Consider the following 16504-nt stretch of genomic DNA (forward strand, 5'->3'; position numbering starts at 1 on the left):
TGCTTAGTTTAGTTTGCTTATTTTAGGAGAAAATATGGAGAAAAACATAAATACAGTAAACAAAAAAATAAATAAATAAATAAGCTAACGCCTATGTTGTTCCTGTATAGGGAGTAGACGGGGTCGTTTACCCTATCTAACTAGGTAAAAAAAAAAAAAATTAAAAAAAAAACGGTACTGAACTTTGACACCCGTTCACTCCATAACATATCATTGTAGTTTTTTTTTTTTTTTTCGCCATACTATGTAAATTCTTGTTAAGTGCTATATGACTTATCGCTCTTCTTTCCCACATCAGAACTTATTTTATGATTTTTCAACAACCCTAAGCTGGTTTGAGTAATAAGATTTTATTAAAAATAAGCAGACATATGAAGAGACGAATAAAATCTTTATTAGACAGTTTTCTTTTTATACAATAGAATAAGCACTGATTTCTCTGCTGCATGTACAGCCAGAAGGAAAGAAGAAGCGGTCGTAATTTATTCGTCCTTTTGCATCAAGCGATAGTAATAATTTCTCTCCGTACATTTGGACACAAGTACTATTCGAAATTGTGACATCAACTGAACACGGTTCGTGAAAATTGCTGTGGAAATAAATACAAATGCATTAGAACTATAGGAATGGATATTGCATACGAATCTAATAAATTAATCAGGCAAATCAGTTTTAGTAACAATTTTAGCATTTTATTAAATCAGTTTTTAGCATAATGATAGCTTTATTGTTCAGTCTGTTAAAATCCGTAACCAGTATATTATACTAGTTACCAAAGGAGTGATGTGTTTGGTGCTGAAACGTTATATGCAATATATAAAAAATTTAAAAAAAATCGGCAGAAGAAAATTTATTGTTCTAAAGCTCAATAGCTTAATCGATATCGACGATGCCATGTGGTGAGAAAGACCTCAGTTTGAATCCTGTTTGAAATTTTATCAAGGATTTTCAACTGGAGATGCGTATCGGTCTCGTACGGAGGTAGCAGGATTTTTAATTCAATTCAATTGCATAAAATTTTATGCAATTGAATTCATCAAATATTAATTCGATTGTCACTATCATTCATTAATAGATCACAACAGTCCTGTAAAGTAAGTTTCGTAACATATTTCAGTATTAAGATTCAAATCAGAATTGTAATCAAAAAGTCTCTGTTTGAACAATCAAAAGTTAGTATTAAACTAGATATCTTACTTGCACAGTTCCACTTGTAGCTTGATTGGACTAAGAGGATTTGTTGCATTTTCTCCAACTATGTATTTCCACTGCTTTCCTGTAGTCATGGCTACTTTAGGATATATGATTGTTTTCTTGGTTTCGCATCCTTCGACCAATTCAGTCACTACACGGGGAAAGTACGAAGGTGTAAACGATGATAATTTTCCGCCAATTTCTCTAGAGGATCGTTTCAATGAAGAACGGACAAACTTGGAAGAAAGGAGAAGTTCAGGGGGTTCCTGTAAACCTTCCCGTTCATCGAAGAATAAAGAGGAGGTATTGAAGCTAGGCGAGGTTGATCCTAAAATCCTCTTCAGAATCAAACTCCTGTAGAAAACCAGAGCACATACAGTAAGTCTAACGTGTAGTTCAATCAATTTCTGCTCATTCACTACTATTTACCTCTACCTGAAGCCTGTTTTTTTTTTTTTAAATTAAAAGTGCAATTTAAATGTTAATTAATTAATTTTTATCTCTCATTACTGTTAAAAGAAAACCAATTTGCTTTCTTTTTTTTTTCTCATACAGTTGCAACGCTGGAAAGAATGATGCATGATGGGTAATTTATTAGGATCCAACTCCGTTTACCTCTATGTTAAAGGGGGAAGGGTAAGCTGACTGGGTTAGCACAGTTTATTAGATATGCAAGTCTCGCCTTACCTCAGATTTGTATTTATTTTGCAATTAATCTTTTGTGTGTCAACGTCCAACGCTGCTGAACCTATCGTTTTACAATGTTCGTTGTCTACATATCTGCGAAGTTATTCTAGGGACTGAACATTTAATAAACTTCCTTAGTGTGGATTTATCTAGAAATTGGATTTTCCATCAGACACCAATTTTTCGACTTCTCGTGCGAACTCGTTCAAGTAATCTTATGGGGAAGCATGGTTTAGATTCGATTCTCTACTTACAAAGCTCCAAGCTTATAGTCCGCTAGCAGGCTTGACATTAACTGCTAGCAACCATTTTTATGTAAATATTATGGTGTTTTAATTTCTTTATTTTAAAAATAAGTTCGTTCAAAAATCTGGAGATAATTGTTCGAGAGTAGCGGATGGTCTGCAGTAACCCATTTGTCAAGTATTCATCCATATTAAATAATGGTCTATTGTTTTATTTTACTAGCTATTTGTATTAATGGAATGTTTAACTTATCTCTTATTTGACAAGCTGGCAATTTTTTTTATTCAGTTATGTTTAACTGGATTATAAGATAAACAATGCGTCCAAAAATGTTATTCAAGTTTAGTTAGAGAAATATAGTGTATTGGTTTGCTTACTTAACAATCAATGGGAAAGAGTAATTACCCTCAGGTTTACATTTAAGGCCTCTAAATTCATACATCAGCATCTTAGATTGCCTTTGCATGAAATCATTTAACTCACCTTTGGTTGAAAAGCTCTTAGAAAGTTTTTTCGGGTTCTAGACAGAATTCGAGTTCGGATCTTTTTCTACCAAAATGCCTTTATCTTGTCAGTGGACTGTGTTACGGAGGCGAGTAACGTATAAGCTTATTTTCTCCTCGTCCAGATATAGAGAAGGAGAGGACGATAAAATGACATCCTAGCAGTAAGATACAGTTAAAGTTTTGAATAATTATGTGCAATGAATGTCATTCGTAGCTTATTTTAACATCTTTAACTAGATTGACTGTTGTGAAGCGAAGAAATTCATTACAAAAATCATTGAAATGTTTTGGTGTTTGTTTTGAATACTTCTTTTGTTTTACCTTCATATTTTAAAGATGTACATAAATAAAAAGTGATTATAGAATAATAAAATAAGTTATTATTATTATTATTATTATTATTATTATTATTATTATTATTATTATTATTATTATTATTATTATTATTATTAAGAGATATCTCCAGGGAGTCAGAGACTCATCGAGGTTAAAATGACCACATATTACACACACCAGCTATCATACTTATTCTTGAATTCATCCCACTGCTTGCACTCACAACATTCAATGAAAATCCATTCCAATCACGCACCACCCTCTGAGAGAAAAATCTAGCCCTCACACCCTTCTTGGCGGCCTTCATTCTCAGCTTCCAAAGATGCCCTCTCGTTCTTTCTCCACCCTCCATAAGAAAAATTCCATCACTTGAAATCCTGTATGACCCTTTCAGCAGTTTGTAAGTCTCAATCATATCACCCCTCTTTCTCCTGTTTGCTAGTGTCTGCAGTCTACAAATTCTCAATCCGTCTTCATAATCAACATTCCACAATCCTGATATCATTTTAACACTCTCCTTTGTAATCTCTCTCTCCAATATATCAGAATCACAACGGAGACCAGGAGCCCAGACCTGCGCACAATAGTCCAAGTGAGTGAACCAAGTGTGGTTCTAAGTGTTCATGGTAGGCAGCGCTGAGGTTTTGTATCGATAATTTGCCTACCACTAGAGAAAGAGAGAGAGAGAGAGAGAGAGAGAGAGAGAGAGAGAGAGAGAGAGAGACTAATAAATTTTTATTAGACCAAAAGCTACTTAAGTGCTTATGCATGTGGAAGTGACGTGCATGTGCCCACAGCGTCAGGCCGCAGAAAGAAAGGTGATTCTAAGTTCGATTCTAGTCGCAGAATTGAAGAATCTTGGACTTATACACTTCACTTAATTTCTCCTTGTATTTTAAATGATATGAATGTAGTCGTTGCTAGAAAACGTTCCTCTAGCGGTGACTAGCAGAACTTTTTTTAGGCCTTTTTTTTTTCAGCCGGTTCCCGAGTTAGTCAATCTTTGGCAAGGACAAGTGAAATTCTTTCCCTTCCGGGTTTTTAATTCCCCAACTTAAGAAAAGGCCGTAAAACTGCCAAACTGTTTCGGATAAGCTTGGGTTAAGGATCATGAGATGTCTCTGCCATGTTGTCCATCCGGATGCCTTCGAATCACTGAGAGTCTTGGGCTTGCTATCGGAAACAGCTGCGACCTTCACTCAACAATGGGAAAGATACAGACTGAATATTAATGTTATATTTACAAGAAATACGTTGCCATTCCATTTATGATGCTCTTTGAAAATAATAATAATAATAATAATAATAATAATAATAATAATAATAATAATAATAATAATAATAATAATAATAATAATAATAATAATAATAATAATAATAATAATCCGAAGAATACAGCGAGGTCTATCTCTAGGTTTGTTCCATTTGGAGCAGGTGAGAAATACTGAGGGCCAATTGGCTGAGTGGTTATCTTATCCACTTTCCAAATCACGTGATAGGATCTTGCAGTTGTCTTTAGATGAAAGATGAATTTCATGTCCCACCACCACCCAGCTTACTGGAGGTCTGAAATAGATTGAAAAAAAGTAGCATTTTGGTCTCTAAAGTGTGGATTTCCGGATAATGTGAGAAATAAGCACAAACATGAAAAATTAATTTAAAAATAATAGGGAAAAAATCGCTATCCCACATACGATACCAATATACTATGTGTTTGCCACCTTTTGTGGATGTGAGTCACATAAAAAATAAATAAATAAACACTCTGTGACCATTAATGAGAATTTGCACGGAATGAATATCAAACTGGCGGGAACGGGAATTTAAATACGGATATCGCATACTAAAGTAAAAGAATGTTAATCGACAAGTGAAATGTATCGGACACTGTCCAGAAACTGAATGTCTGGATATAAACACTGATAATTGCTGTGCTATGAGTTATTGCAGATTTTCAGTGATTAGATAGAAAGGGAATTAATTTGCTACCATGACGTTCAAATATTTACTTAAGACATCCAAGGTCAACAAATTAATAATAATGATGATAATAATAATAAAAATGATGATGATGAAACCTCAATGATCCTCCTTATTTGCCTATTTACTGCAATTTGGTACATTTCAGATCGCTTTCCCAAACAAATGATGAATTGCAGAATTCAACCATGGTTATGTCAGACTGGAAATGTAACCTCTATTTAGCTGGAGTGGATAGCGTATCCTCTCGCCAACCAACAAGTTGTAGGTTCGAATCCGATAGTTGCACATGAATGTTTGTAAAAGTCTTTAGCCGGTAGACAATTTCATTACCTAGTCTCAAAAAAGGCGATGAAAGAAAATGTGAAAACTACAGAGGCATTTCCTTTTAAATAGTAGTTACAAAATCGTGTCTGATATTATTCTAAAAAGAATTATTCCATATGCAGAAGAGATTCTCGGAGAATATCAGGCAGGATTCAGAAGAAGTCGTTCAGCCTTTGATCATCTTTTTAACTTAAGACAAATTCTTGAGAAAAATTGGGAATACAGAAAAAAAGTCACAATACTTTCAATGACTTCTAAAAAGCATACAATAGTATACATAGAGAAAGTCTATGGAAAATCTTAAAGGAATTTGGAATACCAGAAAACTTAATCAGACTGGTTAAAATGTGTGTACAGGAAAATCAATGTAGAGTCCTTGCTAACTACATACTTGTATTGCCAGGGTCATTCAACATATTCACAGGTTTAAACCAAGGAAATGCGATATGGCCTATATAATTCAGCATAGCTTTGGAAAACGTTATACAAGAAACAACTAAAATTACTGTATCATGCTCTGAATCATTCCTGGAGTATGCAGATGATATTGATTATAGGAGAAAGTGCAGATGATATAACTGAAACTTTGATAAACTTTAAAACCTCTTCAGAAAAAACAGGTCTTAATATTAACCAAAATAAAACAGAATATTTAAAAGTATCTATATATAATGATCTCAATAAACCATTAACTATTCAGTTTGCTGACATGATATTGAAAAACTCAATACAATTTAAATATCTAGGCTTTATAATAACTAAAGATAATAAGATCCAAATAGAAATAAAGATGAGAATCCAAGCAGGTAATAAATCATATTTTTCACTTCAGTACCACCACTCTCATCTAGAAATCTGTCATACGAATCTAAAATAAATATCTACAGAATGCTAATTAGACCAGTCGTATTATACGCAGAGACATGGAATATAACAAAAGCTGATGAAGATCAATTACAACGCTTCGAAAACAAAATCTTAAGAAAATTATTTGGCCCGATCAAAGATCCTATGACAGATGAATGGAGAAGGTGAACAAATAAACACTATGATCTTTATAAGAAGCCACTAATAATAAACGAAATCAGAGCTAGTTGCATCAGATGGTTAGGACACCTGGGAAGAATGGAGGATAACAGGCTAGTGAGGAGAACCTTTTTACATCACCCAAATGGAAGACGTCCTAGAGGAAGACCCAGCAGAAGATGGATGGATAACATTGAAATGGACATAAAAGAATTGAAGCTGAGAAACTGGAAGGAGTCGGCTAAGGATATGAAAATTGAGAACTGTGGTGCTTGCAGCTAAGGTGCTTGAAGCTTAAGAAGAAGAAGAAGAAGAAGTTTGAGACTACCGCCCTGCTTATAAGAGGCCCAAGGTGGCTTGTGAAGAAAAAAAAAAAAGCACTATATTTGGTCTCTAGTAGGGGGGGGGATCGAATTATCTATCCTACTAACATACGGGTTTACAGCCAGTCGTGGTTTATAGGCTTATAGCCAGTCTTGGGCAGGATTCACATTTAAAAAAAAAAATGAAAGGAGTGTAATATTGTGCAACTGGGTATATCATCTCCACACTAAACTGGGTACTTCGCTTTTCATCTCCTGTCCTCATGAAGATTCCTCGTATTGGCAATGGAAACCGGCCATCAGATCTTTTAGTCCATTTGTTAGGAACACACTGTTTTAGAATATTCATCTCTAATATTCGGAGAATTTTATCGCGTTAATTAATCTTTTTTAAGAAAAAAAAATAAAGAGTCTAATCTTCTTCTCATTCTCCTCGCAGACATTGGAAACCAAAATTATATCTTGGCAAGGCTCATATTGACTTAAAGCAACCTTGGGAAGAGGAGGATAAAAAAGATCTCAAAAATATTCCAACAAATTTACTGAGCCCTTTTGATGGATGAAGTTGAGTCATTATATTCAGATGAAAAAAAAAAAAAATATATATATATATATTGCATTTGCTCAGGATTTTCTATTTAGACTAGTCAGCTAAGGTCGTTAAGAAATCACTCCTACTCTTTCCACTATAATTACGCCCCTTGGTTAAAGTAGCGCAACATAATTTAATATATATATATATAATCTAATTCTTTTCCTCTGGTGATCTTCTAGAGCCGCCTTCCTCTGACAAACTTTATAGTTTGAAATTGTTATTCTATGTTAATAATATTTCGCAGCAGTGAACAAACTCGAATGGAATTTTATCAAAACAAGTAACTTTGGTGGCTCGTCGCAAGAGACTGTTATATTTTCTTAATCTACAAATAAAACACGTTTTTGTTCCCGTAACCTCTTTACCCACTTTCATATAGTGATAGGGCTTTACCCACTTTCGTATGGAGGAAAAAGTCGATCACCCCCCCCACTACTTTCACTGTTGAAAAATCATGAGATATATTCACGTTTATTATTATTATTATTATTATTATTATTATTATTCAAATTTACTCACCTAATAGAGTTGTAATATTTTATTTCGAATGTAAAGGTGTTGAAAGTTAAATATCATCACTAGCTGAAAAAAAAAAAAAAAAAAAGTCAAGTTTAAATTGAAGAAAAAAAAAAAATAGACTAGACTTATATACACATAAGTCTGGTTGGAAGTAGGTAGTACTTCCGTTTTTCAAGAAATACGTCATAAGTTGGAATGACACTGAAGGATGTTCCGGAATCTCCATGTAGATGAATTTCATCGCCCAGTTGTGAGACCACTGCCATGCTTATTGAAAGTCTTGAAGTGTGAAAAAATTTCATGTTTGATCTCTAAAGTAGGGTTTCAGGATCATGTAATACTTAGCTTATCCACGCTACTGTTCTAATATATGTAGCTTTATAACCACTCATAGGTAAGATACACTCATCCCCCCCCCCTCCCACGCGCAGAAATACCGATTCAGAAATTAAGCGAACTAGTTGTTCTAGAACAATCATTAGAATGAGCATTTTTTTTTAAATTACATAGGTTAAAAAAATAAAAAAAATTAGTGACATTATCGATGTCATGAGGTGTGTGTGTGTGTGTGTGTGTGGATGACTGCACTATTAAAATTTAGATCAGTCATATTGCATAACGAACCTCCGCAGCTCAGTCGAATGTACATAGATGCTTTTGAAAAAATAAAATATATCAGTCGGTATAGACGAAATCCTTTGGTAAGAAAGACCCGGGTTCGATTCCCGTCAGTGACGAAGCGGTCGCGGTTTCGTATCGTAATAGGCCATGCCTAATACGAATGTAACAGGCCACTAGTCCTAATATACGTAAGAGGAGGAGGAGGACTATTATTAGAACTTATAACTAAAGGTGAGTTAACTGACCGCATACAGAGATGGAAACATTTTCAGTAGAAACGGGTTTGCACCTTCTGTAATTCCAACAACAGTAGAGTAAGAAGACCAAGTGGATATCTGGAGTGAGCAGCTACTCTTAAGAAAGACTTCGATATTATAGGTCACAATGCAGAGATATGCGAAGGTATTTGACTGAAATTTACAAAATCTTAAGGGAATAAATAAGTTGAATTATAGGATAATTATACATTTTCCTAGGAATAGAGGGGGAATATATTCCTGGGAATATTTTTTAAGCCTAATTTAAGAAAATATTCTTAAATTAGGCTTAAGAAAAATATTATTTTAGTAAAAGCGTGCACAATAACTAGAAGAAACTTCCATAAAATATCGTAAGATATCTTTAAAAAAAACTTGAAGATGGCACAAGTATTTGAAAGCATATAACTGGTAGTGCTCCTTGTGGTTTGTACTCGGAGTATAATATTTTTATCGGAAATGTTTGTTTTAATGCTTCTTAAAAGCAGCAATGTTGATTACTAAAAATAAAAATAAGAAAAACTTACACAATTTAGTATTAAACCATGCGAGAGAGAGAGAGAGAGAGAGAGAGAGAGAGAGAGAGAGAGAGAGAGATGGGAATGAACCATCACAGGCAATTGAGAATTTAAATTAATTCATTCCAAGAAAAAAATTCACAGAAATCCACCCCATAAAAAATAATTAGTGGAATTTTTTTTTTTTGAAATTCCTTTTACAAGAAATGCGACGGTATGATAATTCGAACAGTTTTCTAAAACCTTCTTTCCTTGAAAGTTATTGTACAACATCATTCATCATGAAATAATAAAAATGTGCAAAAGTCGAACTGTAGACCTTTTTTTTTTTTTTTTTTGCATTAAGAGGGGGAGAGAAGAATATCTTGCACTATCTCTTTACTGACTGTATAAGAATTTCTTAAAGAAATGGAAACGTCTTATTTGATCTCTAAAATGCTTAATGAATATGAAATAATGAAAAAAAAATGCATTTTAGGTTTCATGGTATTGAACAATGCCAAAAAAAAAAAAAAAAACAGATGAGGTACTGATTAATTGGTTGATATTTCGAATTTTTTAAATCAGTATTCTTCAGGGTACAAACAACTTGTCACATGTTGGAAGAAATTCAAAGTATAATAACGGACAGAAGAACCGAAAGTCCTATTTTCTAAACATTTATTCAATGTTCTGGAACATCGAGTTAGAATTATAGTTCTTTTATCCGAGTTAGAATTATAGTTCTTTTATCTGGTTTCTACCCTAAACCTTCACTAATAGCTGGATGCAAGGCTATCAATGATTTCAAAGGCTTATTTCGCGATTTCAGACTTTCTGAGTGAATGAATTGTTAACTTAACAACTTTACTGAACCGGGTTCATGCGCAGTTGGCAGCATGCCAAAAAACCACCACAATATTATTTATGTTGGCAAGATTCCAGAACTGAAAATTTATAGCAGAAATTTGTTCATATCTCCATAAGAATATTGTAGAATTTTAATCAATAAAAGGATAAAAAGCAAGTTATCGTATAATATGATTTGCTAATGACTGCAGCACTCGCGTGTATAAGATGTTCATTAGATATTCAATTCTTAAGAAAAGATCGCGTGACCACTTGCTAGATGATTTTTTTTTTTTATCACAATATTCGGTATCTTTGCAGCGACAGATAGTGAACTGCGTCAAAATGTCAAACTGTATGGAAATCCCCAAAGAAATGTTGCGTAAAGTAGTCCGCAAATTGCTCACTTAAGAAAAAAAATTTTCGCTGAACACTTTTCGATGTCGGCAGAGCCATGTTAATACAGAAAATATTTCATAGTTCTAGGCCTTTTTTTTTTTTTTAAACCGAGTTCTGAGTTGGTCTATTTTTGGCACAGGCAAGTAGGAATTTTTTTTCTAGGAAACTCATGTTTTAATCCCGCGAAAGTTGAACATAGCACTCCCTCCCACTATTTCATACAATAATATATCCCTGTTATGGTTCAGACCCACGAGAATGCCATAATCTCTCTCTCTCTCTCTCTCTCTCTCTCTCTCTCTCTCTCTCTCTCTCTCTCTCTCTCTCTCTCTCTCTCTCTCTTCCCTATTACCACTAAAATCTAGTTTTATGCTCAGTTAGCACTCGTCTACCAGCTGCACCGATCTTCCAAATGTTAGTTAGTGTTAAAACTGCTCTACTACTCCCTTTGGGAATAAACATCGCTAGAGGATTTCTTCTTTTTATTTGATTCTGGAATTATTTTCAAGAAGGGACTATTGAAATCTGGTAAAAAAAAACAAAAAAACTCCAGCATCTCTTTGAAATTCTATTCAAAGGAATAAAATCACCCACTTTCAAGCGGTCTTTCATATCTATACGGCAATTACTTTCATCATATATAATTTGCAATACCTCCAAACGCAGTCTCACTTCAAAGATGAAATAGTTACAGTTGGTTTAATTATTTTGCCAATTCAGAAGTAATGAATTGTAGTTTCTAAAATTATTTTGAGATGTTCTTTGTTTGAAAAAATATGAGGTGCACTGAAGGGATGCATTACGGAGATAATGGTGAGGCCATCGATTACTTAATATGCATTGAAAAGTGTTTGCGAAGTTTTTTTTGTCTGCTTTTTTTATCCTGTTTCGAAAAATATTGAAGAAGAATCGAATACATTTGGAAACCTACATGAAATACATTCCTTTATTTTTCTGGTACGTGTCTGTGTACTCTGCGTCCATTACACAGATTATCTTTTAATACAGTTAGTGAATGTGACATCCAGTTCATCACCTAAAATGCTCCGTTCGGTTAATATTGGAATCTCAACCAGTTACTAAACTGGTACCATGTTGGTATGATCAAAGTTATCACACGTGAAGATTTATAACAGGAAATGGTCCTGGTCACCTGCATTCTACAGCTGACAGAAAAAAAAAAAGTTAATTGAAAAGAATCTCCGTATAGTTGGGATTAAATTATTTCACAAAGGGAGTACTCAGAACTCTTCAATTCTATGTATTTTTTTTTTTTTTTTTAGAACTAGTAAGCATCAGTTTCCATCCGTATTCGTCCCAAGCTACAGATAATTTTCAAAACCTAGGAATGAAATACAACAAGTGCTGCCATTCTAAATCCTAAATAATGTGAGTTCTATGCTCTATTTTTTTTTAGTTCTAGAGTTTAAAATAACCAGTTTCTGTTGGTAACAGAATACTGAATAATATAAGCACGTAAACACAAGAAAGATATTTAATTAGCCAAGTATTTCGGTGTGAAAATTGCAGACCATCTTCAGTAGCACTACAAGAACAGTTTTAAAAAATACAAGGTGGAATACTAACAAGAGATCATTTAAAAATAGAACAAGTCGCGTGATGTTATACATTAAGTAATAAAGGGATTTTTTAATATTTTTTAAAACTGTTTTTGTAGTGCCACTGAAGATGGTCTGCAATTTTCAGACCGAAATATTTGGCTAATTAAATATCTTTCTTGTGTTTACGTGCTTATATTATTCAATCTTTATGTCACACGTATCCTTAAAATATCAAACAGAATACTATAAACGTATAGAGAAAAGTATGATGATTTGTAACTGCTATTGCTTGTTAATGGTTTGTGCACACTTTTAACTTCTATGTGTTTCCCCCAAGTAACTATGTGACGCATGTTTATGTATGGTGGATAATTTGAAACTGAGAAATGTGGAATATATAGAAATACAGAAATGTTCTTTAAGTGGAACATTTCTGTAGATTCAAGATTTTTTTTTTTTTTTTTTTTTGTCTTTTTCATGCTGTCAAACGGAACAACATGGTGTTTGGGATTTTTTCCATTGTAACTAACGTCTGGTATTTATTCCATTAAATCTTCCATCTATAATTAAGGAGATCCATGAAAAAGAAGTGGCGTTGATCGGATTGCAATTATATTTCTGATGTTATGGCTTACGTCGCTCGACTGATTTCTTGGTTTGTCGTAGGTACGGTATCATACTCGGTGATCATCGATTTCATGTGCATACTCTGACATTCCATAGCTCTATGTTTAAGGCTTGGCAGACAGTAGTAAAAGAGAGCGGACTTTGATGATACAGATATTTCTAATTTTGGACTCAATACTGGTGATAGTCTGGAGGAAGTAGTCCTGCAATATGCCAAATACACCGCTTGGAAAGACGTTAACAGACACCATAGTGTGTGGAACAAACAATCATAGTGCCCACCTTAATAAGATGTAGTACATCCTTTCGTTGCGTTGAGTGAAGCAATCATACGGGGCATACTTTCCACAAGTGTGAACGTCTCTTGACCTCATCCGACGCTCCAGTTCATCCCACAGACGTTTAATAGAGTTGAGAGCAGTTCTTTGTGGAGACCAGCCAAGTGTGGTGAAGTTCATGTCCACAAACCACGCAGTTACAGCAGCAGCCTTACAATAAGATTCAATGCCTTGCTGAAAGAGATAATGGTGAGTTCCGTAGAAATGCCACAAAGTAGGAAGCATTGCACTGTCCAAAAAGTTCAGATATCTACTTCTCGGAGTTCAAGTTCGTGGCACCACAAACAGAGGTTCGAAGCCAAACCAGGAAAAACAGAGCCATACCATCACACTGCCATCTCTGAATTTCAATTTCATAGTTCTGGTTATGCACTCTGGTAAGAGACGTTCACCTGGCATCCGCCACATCCTCGCCCGTCCATTATTCAGGAACCGTTTCCAAATGTGGGGTCTATTTGGAAATGAATCTTAAACATTAGCTAGGACTGATAATAGTGAAGAAATCATCGCAAATCCGCAATTTTATTTATAAATTCCCTGTTTCATAGAGAAATGATATTAGCAATGTATGTAGTGTCGGAATGTTTTAAGACTTTTCTCGGACATTTATTTCCGAGCAGCTCGTCTAGATCATCTGAATAACCAGCCACCTTGCTCATTGGCACGTCTCCTATTCTTACCCGAAGACCGTAGAAGAACGAACCACGGTTAGCCTGTAGAACAGTATTGATTGATCCTGGATTACGTAATTTAGTTCGTATAATTCTAGTACTAACGTGCGTTAAGATCCAATCTTTCTTCTCTGGGATGATCATAAAATAATCGAATACAGCTCCCTAAATTCCTACAAAATATGAACTGAAATGAAGAACTTATTTATATAGAAAAAGTTTATATACAAATCAATCGCAAACTATTACTCCAGCGGGAAGAATGACATATCTATTCCACATTAGAATTCTAACTCACGGCCCGTTAATAACAAAACGGCGATCCACTCGGTCAACGACGAGGAGAATATCAAGTGACAGTTTGAAATATGTGCCTCGAAAATTACAAGGAGAAAAAGAAAAAAAAAATCGGTAACTGTTACTCGAATCTATCACAACTGTATGAGAATGAGAATACATTTTAGAAAACAAATGATGCTAATCCAATACATAAACTATATAACATCATTAACTATATCAAATTAACTACATTACATTATTGGTAATTATATTCCTATTATAGTGAAAAAAATCACACTTGTTAAATATTTATCACACTAGCAAATGATTATTATGCTCGACGATTATAGTAGCAACTTCACTTTTGGGATAAAATAATATTATTGTTCATTTTCTTAGAAAGCTTATTTTTATCACAACCAAAAACTACACCATTTCTCAGCAGCACTAATAAAGTAATCAAGTAACACTTACCCTGGATAGTCATCAATTTCTTCACAATACGTTATCCCGGGATAAGCACATGCTGGTCTCTGATTTCGAGATGAAGCTAAAAAATGTCCTCTTCCTTCAGCTGTAGCTCTAGGGAGAATGATAGAGAAACCGGAATAAAAGAGTGTCACTAACGCGAGATAAAGAACAGACCACATAACGTCGTCTAAGACTTAAACCAAATTTGATTTTGCACAGCGAAAATTTATATTCGGAATGATAGCGGAGGCCCCACGTTGTCTGTTTCTCTAAGGAATTTAGCAATGACAGTCACGAAGCGTAGAAGGACGGTTGGAGGCGGTGTTAGAGTGTTAATGGATCACCCCCTACCAAATAAGAAGACAGGGATATCCCGTCCTCCCCCCGCTGTTGCTGTTGGTCATGTCATGATAGAGGTCATAGCCGGATTCATCTGAAGAGAAGCTTGCCTCTCATTAACGCCTACAGGCTTGGGAAAGTCCACAAAGCATTTGTACGCGTTAGTGGGTACTAGAGATGCTAAAGCTGACAGGGAAATCCCTTTCTTACGGAGTTAAACGTAAACACATGGCATTTACCTTCGTATAAAAAGCAAAAGATATGAATCGAATACAAGGGCAGCTTCTTGGAGCCGATCCAGAAGCTTCACGGAAGCGCTCACATTGACAATAAATTTGAGGTAAACAGAGTTAGAGAAAGAAGTGTGTATAAGAGAAAAACAGAGGGCTTGATTAAGTAATGTGTGCTCATTTGTTTTCATATCCTTTCCCACCCCCATCCGCTTTTCGGGAGGTTCAAGGCAACATTAATGATTACTTGTATGTATAAATTAAACTGACTAATTGTACGTTGGGATAGAAAACAAGTACTTTGTATTCTTCCCTTGATTACATCCCTTGAACAAAAACAACAAAGAGAAGGAAAAATTTGAGAATTTATGTTGTCATATGTTGAAACATTTCTAAGCAGTATTAGTTAGCTTAGAGTTCTAAGTTGTCTAGATACAAATAAGTTGTATCTGTTTTGTAATCTTATAACCACTGAAGATAATGCCCTCTATATGCTAACTATAATTTTATATTTGCTCAAATTAGCCACTGACGCTATAGGTTGCAACATTTCGTGTGCTGCGTCAACTTTTGGACCTGTTGGCAAACGCATTGATTTGTCAACAGGTCCAATATTAATTCTCGACGTACGTAAAAAGATGTTTTTATGGAGGAGAATGAAGAAAGGTATGTACGTCACTCTTTATAACAATTTATAACGAGTGTCCATCATTATAAACTTGCAATAATTCAAGTGTTTAACAGATATAATGTCTGTAAACATTGTGTATGTAAAAACACTTGAATAGGCCATAATTTGAGAATTTTAGAGGTTCTTTATATAGAAGCAAATCGTCATAATTACAAGTACCAAAAAAAAAAAAAAAAATTGATGGAATCTAATAAAAATGATTAAGATGGATTGAATTAACGTCATCTAGATATTAACTCTTTTTGCACAAGCGAGAGAGAGACAGAGAGAGAGAGAGAGAGAGAGAAAAAGAGCGTGTAGCCTGAAGGGGCGTTTTAATGAATAATCTGTGATTACTGCATCCTCGCATTCTTATTGGTGATCTGTGATTAAGAACAGCAGTAAATATTCGATTTATAGATCTTTAAAACCTCTTGCCTCGCAAGATGTTATATTGTGTTATAGATGTTATTGGGGTTACATTGTGAGTGGTCGGTGGAACTTAGCGCTCGTGTATTTTGGTGATTTTTATCTGTTTAATTGTGTTTTATAATATATGAGAATAGATTTTCGTGTTTTTAGAGTATTTAGTGTCTTTATAACATGTTTTATTACAATATTTTAATATTACTAATAGGTGTAAAATGGCGCCGAAAACGCAGAAGAAACAGAACACTAACAAGAACAGCGAAGTACAAGGTTTTTCTCCACTAAAGAAGATAAGAGGATATTAAAGATAATTTAACCTCTGATATCGCTAGGCTAGAGCGGATTATTAGACCGACGGCGAAGGAAGTACAGAAAGTCTAGCGACGTTTACAGGAACACAGGGAGATTTAAACAAAAAAAAAAGTTCAGCAGCAAAATAAAAAACAAAGCACGGAATCAGGTAAGTTAGTGCGTAATAACTAAAATCTGGTATGTGAAGTTGATTATAAAAAGAAGGATGTTATTT

At 34.4% G+C, this 16504-nt stretch overlaps 1 protein-coding gene across 1 annotated transcript; it reads right to left on the reverse strand.

Moving 5' to 3' along the window:
* Positions 1–372: 372 nt before the first annotated feature.
* Positions 373–14714, reverse strand: LOC150110469 (uncharacterized). The gene is made up of 3 exons (XM_090393988.1): positions 14314–14714; positions 1198–1548; positions 373–589 (listed from the first exon to the last, which is right to left on the reverse strand). Exons 1-3 carry the CDS (start codon positions 14487–14489, stop codon positions 412–414), a joined length of 705 nt encoding a protein of 234 aa, XP_090250114.1. The 5' UTR covers positions 14490–14714; the 3' UTR covers positions 373–411.
* Between the last annotated feature and the right edge of the window lie 1790 nt (positions 14715–16504).

This window comes from Typopeltis vanoorti, chromosome 1 (assembly GCF_054136105.1).
Source record: "Typopeltis vanoorti isolate ZY-2024b chromosome 1, IOZ_Tvanoo_1.0, whole genome shotgun sequence".
Taxonomy (NCBI): Eukaryota; Metazoa; Arthropoda; class Arachnida; order Uropygi; family Thelyphonidae; genus Typopeltis; species Typopeltis vanoorti.

Excerpts from the sequence above, each read along its gene's own strand:
- LOC150110469 (XM_090393988.1), bottom strand. The coding sequence starts at position 14,489 with ATGTGGTCTGTTCTTTATCTCGCGTTAGTGACACTCTTTTATTCCGGT. Across the intron at positions 1,549-14,313 it reads GAAATTGATGACTATCCAGG|GAGTTTGATTCTGAAGAGGA; the intron begins GTAAGTGTTACT and ends GGTTTTCTACAG. Across the intron at positions 590-1,197 it reads CTACAAGTGGAACTGTGCAA|CAATTTTCACGAACCGTGTT; the intron begins GTAAGATATCTA and ends TTATTTCCACAG.